The 7319-nt window shown below is 40.9% G+C and overlaps 1 protein-coding gene across 1 annotated transcript; it reads right to left on the bottom strand.

The window, feature by feature from the left end:
- Positions 1–6256: 6256 nt before the first annotated feature.
- Positions 6257–7023, bottom strand: LOC143537017 (uncharacterized). Its single transcript, XM_077030894.1, has one exon. It carries the CDS (start codon positions 6924–6926, stop codon positions 6429–6431), a length of 498 nt encoding a protein of 165 aa, XP_076887009.1. The 5' UTR covers positions 6927–7023; the 3' UTR covers positions 6257–6428.
- Between the last annotated feature and the right edge of the window lie 296 nt (positions 7024–7319).

Raw genomic sequence — 7319 nt, 5'->3', positions numbered from 1 at the left:
CCGCAAACCGGTAAACCGGAGATTGGACCCGAGATATCTTCGCGAACCATTCCACCTCCTGGTAGTTGGAAGCGTGAAGGCTCGGAAGCGCTTGCCCCTTCTTAAACTTCATAGCAATGGGGATGGCGCGGGCAGAAATGTAGAAGAACTCCCGCTTCCACGATCGGAGACTGCGCTCGGTCGCGCAAATCTTCAAACCCTTGATCCGGGTTGTCAGGGTGTACCACCCCTGGATGCACCTCCAAGTATAGAAGGTCATCAGGCGGTCCACATAGGGCTCAATGCCCAGAATTCGGCACACCCACTCGAAGTGCCGAATCTTGGCAATCGCCATCGGATGCACCTCGGTCAGGTGCACACCGTGCCTCTCCAGGACACGGTACACAAACTTTGTCAATGGGAACCTAAGGTTCCCATAAACAAAGAATGCAGCATATACCCCGATCTTGCCGCTGGGGGCATCGTACACAGTCTGCTGGGGTTCAGGAAACTCAGGCTCAAGAGACTCAAGCATGAATTTCCTGACGACGTACTGGTACAGATCGACAGGTAGAGCACACTGGCACTCGCCAGCAGTACTCCTATCGTCGGCTACAGCTTCAGCATCATGGGAAGACATATTGCAGAGGAAGAAGAAACGATTTCGGAGGAATGCTCAACTAAATAAGGGAGTATTCACCAGAAATCGCCTTAGAGATGAAGAGAAGAAGTGAAGGTGTGAATTACTAAGGACCCTCTTCCCCTTTATATAGTGATCGCAATTAATGCGATGAATTTAATGCGGAGGAGAGAGAAATTGAAGGTGCAATGAAACCGTGACATGTGGCACCAGGCAAGCTGGCAACAGCTGTGGAAAGGACGAGTGCCATTAATTTTGCGGCTACGCGCCCGAGAAATCGCGCCCACGCGCCGTAAAAAGCGTCTGAAATGACCATATAATGTCACGTCACCATAACTTCCAGCACGTCCTGACACAGTCAGAAGAAACCGTCGCACGACGACTGTTCTTATCCTTTCATCAACTCTTCAAATTTCAAAGATTCAAAAAGATTCGAAAAGTAAGCGGGAAAAACCCCTTACCCTGGCTATCCAGTTGACCGTAAGACGGCTGCGGGTACAGTGTTAAGGCAAAACCCTTCACATACCTAGCACCCGCAGGGAACAGAGGCCAAGAATACCCAACTATGAAGTCGGGTGCGGGTACAGTGTTAAGGCAAAACCCTTCACATAACTAGCACCCGCAGGGAACGGAAACCGGAAAAACCCAACTATGAAGTCGGGTGCGGGTACAGTGTTAAGGCAAAACCCTTCACATACCTAGCACCCGCAGGGAACGGAAACCGGAAAAACCCAATTATGAAGCCGGGTGCGGGTACAGTGTTAAGGCAAAACCCTTCACATACCTAGCACCCGCAGGGAACGAAAACCGGAAAAAACCCGACTATAAAGCCGGGTGCGGGTACAGTGTTAAGGCAAAACCCTTCACATACCTAGCACCCACAGGGAAGTGAAGCCGAGAAAATCTTGGCATTCCACCCAACTACAAAACGGGCACAGGTACAGTGCTAAGGCAAAACCCTTCACATACCTAACACCCGTAAAAAGTCATACCTCGGCACCCAATTGTAAGTCGGGCGCGGGTACAGTGTTAAGGCAAAACCCTTCACATACCTAGCGCCCGCAGGGGATTAAACGCCAGGAACACCTCGGCAACCATAAGTCAGGCGCGGGTACAGTGTCAAGGCAAAACCCTTCACGCACCTAGCCCTGCAGGGATTTAACGCCAGGGAAACCTTGGGAGTAAAGTAACTAATAAGACGAAGTGCGGGTACAGCGTCAAGGCAAAACCCTTCGCATACCGAGCACTCCATGGGAATTGAAACCAAGAAGGATCTTCTGGGCCATGCTTGCAGAAAAGGGATTAACATCCCCGCATAGCGGGAACGTCAAGAACTAGATTGTTTGAAACTTCAGGATGGAATTGGTGGTTATAACATGATTGATCACTATGTTCAAAACCACCAAGACCTCATGGAGAATCTACACAAAAGGTTCTAAACGCTCCTGACTTGCGGGGAGGTTACAGACCTATCCGCATCATCCCAGAGATCAAGCAGAACATTGGGAAATTCTGCGTGACATTGGGAAACCCGTGGGTAAGACTTCCCGCGGAAAACCCATAAAACTAAACCCTTTTCAAAAACCCCTTGCTTAAGTCCAAAAGTTCACCTCACTTTATTAAACATTCATGAGAAGAACATTGGACTGGGGGGACTTGAAGAGGTAGGTCCCAGCAGAGGTGGTTAGGACCCGCAAGACTCCCTTAAAAGGAGACGTCTGCGCAGTTGAACACGCAAGACTCTTTAAACGGACGTCTGCGCAGTTGAACCCGCAGACTTCACCATAGGGACGTCTGCGCCGCGACCTACCAAACCCGCAGGACCCACCACGCTCAGAGTTGTGACGACCTCACATGCGGTCGCAAGCTGGTCCCGCAGGAAATGCCTCCCTATGGTTTCCAAGTATCCGCCTGTTCCCGCAGGTGCGGATACCCGCCATTAGGGACTGGCCACCCGCGCAGCATGGCTACACGCATAAGGCTCAAACTCGTAATAATTCAGTAGTCACCTGAAGAAGGAATGAGCAAAGCCGGGAACATTCCCGCATAAAGGCGGGAGGGGGAAAACTCCCGCCTAAATGAGCCAGTCCGTATAATAATGGAGGATCTTTTGTGTGATACCTGACGAGGTATGGACAAAAGATCTGACCAACGATACGACAGCTCACTGACAGCAGCATGGCAGACAACACGCCACAGCACTGTGACCAATAGCCGCCGCCTGCTCACCAACTCCTGCCATACCACGTGCCTAGCCTGTAGTTGGTGGAAAAGGAAAAGTAAACAGCACGCCTGGTCACTGTCAGCCGCTGCCTATCCACCAATTACCAGCAGAGCACGTGTGTAGGCCACAGTTGGCAGAGTAGTAGGCCGGCTAAACCTCCTTGGAAACCCACCTTCGGCTATAAAAAGACATCAAATGGTATTATCATTTCATCATCTAATATCTTGTATAATTTACCTGATAACTGCTCTAGCATTAATAATATACTTTTATATTCAAAGAGTAATATAGACTGATTCTCACGCCGGAGGGTGGTCACAAGGAGGAACCCCCCCCCTTTCTTAGTGACGAGCTCACGGTGTCTGTTTTGCAGGTTATCGGAAGAACCATCTTGCCGAAATTAACCCCTCGTGGGAAACGTCTATCTAACCCTCAGGTTACTCGTAATCTGTCGGGGTTCGACTGGTGTTTCTTCATAGATCGTTTTAATTGAATCTAACTAAAACTTAATTAATGCATTTATTTCTCTGAACTTTCTCCGCCAATTAAGCCACCATCTTTATGTTGTGCATCTTCTTTCTCAAAATTCTTCCAAATGGATTAAATAAACAATAATACATCCTTCTACACCACCCGAATTGCAACTGTCGCCGCATAAACCGATCAAACCTGCATTGTGTTAGTTAAATGAGCTTTACTCTTTTTTATATCACCTCTAAGTATTCATCATGCCCAATATATCCACAAATTAGTTTACATCAGCTTTAAACTCTTAATGGCTTCATGTCACAATACAAAAAAAAAACTCTTAATTTATATATGGTAGTAACATAAGTGAAATAAGGCTTAAGTATATACTCCACCCGTCCATTATAAGTGTCCTAGTTTGACTTTTCAAGTCTTTCTTTTACAACCTTGACCGTAAATATTTTTGTTCGTGTCATATAATACTTGATGAAAATTATATCAATGTAAAATACATTTAAAACCCAACCCATTCATATGTTTTATATCAAGTATTATATAACACAAACAAAAATATTATCGGTCAAAGTTAAACAAGAAAGACCGAAAATGTCAAACTATGACACTTATAATGGGACGGAGGAGTATTTAGTATCCAATTTTTTTAAATATATATAACAAGATATTTTAAGTTTCTTGTTAATTTGAAACAATTATTTGTAATGTTTTAGTAAATAATAATGATTGAGTTGGGATCACCAATGGAGGCGATAGAATCCGAGAGGAGTCTAGCGAGGTCCAGGGGACGTCGGTTGCACAAATGCAATACTAGCGGTTCAACTAGGAGGAGGTTTTGTAACAACGAAATTTCACCATTGCTTATGTAGCCGTGATATTCATTTTCCCCGTGTATGCTTTAAGCTATGAAATTTTTTTTATCAGTTATCCTTTTTTAATACTTAATACAAATTAAATATAAAAGAAACTCATTAAAAAATGGTTTAAACCACGAAACCAAACAGTAAAATTGTTCGACATGACAAATCCACCCAGCCACATCGATTTGATTTGTCGTTTTCTAAAACCGTGACAAAAGGTACGACCTAAATATTTTTACGATACCTATGGAACCGAACCATAAACACACTCCTAAAAAAAGTTGTTTGAATTTTGAAATGACACTATGATTAAAACTAATTTAATGATCAATCTTCCTATTTGAACTTAACCACATGAACTGAATTTGGTGTTCACTCTTCCATTTAAAGAAAGAAAAAACAAAGACGAAAAGGTGAGTGTGTACATATGTACATCACCTTTATCCCAATGCCCATAATTTTGCTCCCCGTTATAATATTATCTATCATCAACACTTCCCACTAAGTACTAGTGACTAGTGTACCACCACCTTTTTATAAATAAATAAATGAATGGGATTTTAACACCACCTAGCATTTTAGAATAAAAGACTTATTGAGTGTTTATAAACAAACCTTAATTAAATAAATGATTATAACAAATATTTCCGAATGCAAATGAATTTGAATAAAAACACGGGACATGTGTTTGTGTTCGTTCGTTTAGTTAGAACCAAAATATGTTGTCCGTGTTTATTTGATTACTAAATAAACAAACCTCTCATTGAATGGTTCAACAATGTTGGTTCAGTTATAACCCTAAGTATTTTAAATAATAATTATAGGGATGTACGTACAAATTATTTTCTTCTATAAACTGAAATTGTTAGGCCTCGTTTAAATTGTGTAAATTATTAAAGTGTGTTTGAGTTGAAACTAAAATAACTTTTTCTTTTTCCTGTTTAGTTATCAAATGAAAATGAAAGCCACTGAAATTCAGTTATATATCGTTTCATGGAGTAGATGTGATTGATCAAAGATAAGGATGAAGATATAATTAAAATTAGAATTGCCTACAAAAATGTAATGTTTACAATTTAACTAAAAATTAAGTACTTTGGCTATAAATTTTTATCATTATTACTACAAATTAGGAAGGTGGTGTATCTACAACCCAATTCTCATACTTGTTTGATTTTTTTGTTACATCCACCCTCACACATCATCCGAGTTTCTTCTTCCTTCGAGTTCCCATGCTCGCTCTCCAACCCAATTCAAACTACTCGCTTTACCCAAATCGACCACCTGGAGTACTGTTTACTCGCCCTAAGCCCTAAGCCCTCAACACACAAAAACTCGCAAGGGAGCGAGTTTGACATATCGTCCCCTTTCATGTACATCTATATATAGAAGCGTTCATTTCATAACCAATGATACGACGAGGAATTAATAACGATAACAAATATAATCCTTCTACTATTTATTATATAAAATTATAAATTTACTAACTTTCACCTAGATTTCAACATGTTTCATATTTTCATATGAAACATTTATTTAAAAAAAATATATATGATACTGAAAGTATTTATTGCCAAATGTATGTATATTATACTTATACGCATCTGTATGTGTATATTTATATTTATAGAGAAAATTAACGTAAAAATTAAATTAGTGTGTTAACTGTGAGAATCAAGTAGTGTAATTATATATACAAGTAGTATAGTTATGTAATTACATCGTAGTGTAATTACACTATAAAAATATTGGCCTAAGGCAACCTTTATTTCACAAAAAAAGCTGCATTAGGTGAAGTTGCATTAGATCTAGTGCAACATTTTTGTTAGATAACGCAACTGTTTCTTTCAATTGCAACACTTTTAAAGGGTTGCATTTGAAAAAAACAGTTGCATTATCTAACAAAAAGTTTGCATTAGGTCTAATGCAACTTCAGCTAATGCAGTTTTGTTTGTGAAATAAAGGTTGCCTTAGACCAATTTTTTTGTAGTGAATTACAGTATGTTGAAATTACACTACACTATAAGTACACTGTGTTGTATATAAAATTACACAACTTGATTCTTACAGTTAACACGCTAATTTAATTTGTATCTGATCCAAACCCCGCTTTATTAAAATAATTTGGAACTTATTAAACAAGAAGTTATTACAATATAATTCAAATCTGACCTAAAACCTTGTCAAGATCCATATCATTGAACTCCATTTCTTCATAAATCATAGGAACCATATTATGCTATTACCGGAATGAGTTGAACTGAATCCCCATAACCGGGACCGCGAACGACGACTCCATAAGAAGCAACTGCTGATTATTCTCCAACATTTTGTCACGCTCCGTTATGTCTTTCAAAACACACACATAATACTCTTTCAACTTCTTCAAAACACGCGCTTTCTTCAGCCTTAGCCATCGAATTCTTATTCGTCTGAATAATCTCACCATCGCTGATCCGGACCCTTGTGACTGCCTCTGGCCTCCTAATCTCACCGTTGGCAGCCTCGACTTCTTTCGTCCTAGGCGCCAGAGTTTGCGGCGGGTTGCGCATCGGAGGGTGGTGGGAGGGTTTTTGGCTAGCTGGATGGTGGTGATTGATGGTGTAGTGGTGGTGGTGGTGGTGGTGGTGGAAATAGAAGGCATGGTTCTGGTTGACTGGTTAACGTAGCAAGTGTTATTATTATTATTAATGTAAACTCCTTTCAATGTCAAATCTGATGTATTATTGTTAGCGTGCATTTATATCAAGGTTTGCACATGCGGATAGCTAGTGTGTCGATGTGAGTGGTATTTTTTAATGGTGTAATTAAATAAAGTTATGTTTGGTTTTTTATTTGAAACGAGGACTTTTTTTTTAGGTAATCGTATTTTTCAGTCTAGAGAGCATTGTTGCTTCAGTTTGGTTAGATTATGTTGACTTAATCGGGTTCATGTTGGCTTCAGAGTTTGAATTGGACGTTAATTTCCTCGAGAAACCATACCGTCGGCTACCACGCAACAATCGTCAGGGGTGTTCTTCGGGTTTCGGGTTTTTCAGGTCGGGTTTTTCGGGTTTTAAAGTTTTAAATGTTGACCCGAAACTCAACCCAAATCTCTCACGGGTTTTTCGGGTTCGGGTAATTCGGGTTCAGG

Source organism: Bidens hawaiensis, unplaced genomic scaffold (genome assembly GCF_021521415.1).
Source record: "Bidens hawaiensis isolate Kalapana, Puna unplaced genomic scaffold, B.hawaiensis_p1.1 tig00000780_1, whole genome shotgun sequence".
NCBI lineage: Eukaryota > Viridiplantae > Streptophyta > Magnoliopsida > Asterales > Asteraceae > Bidens > Bidens hawaiensis.
The sequence above is the reverse complement of the archived record's forward strand: the minus strand, read 5'-3'. Positions and strand labels throughout refer to the sequence as shown.

What these genes read in the sequence shown, in the direction of transcription:
- LOC143537017 (XM_077030894.1), bottom strand. Translation starts at nt 6,926, where the DNA reads ATGCACGCTAACAATAATACATCAGATTTGACATTGAAAGGAGTTTAC.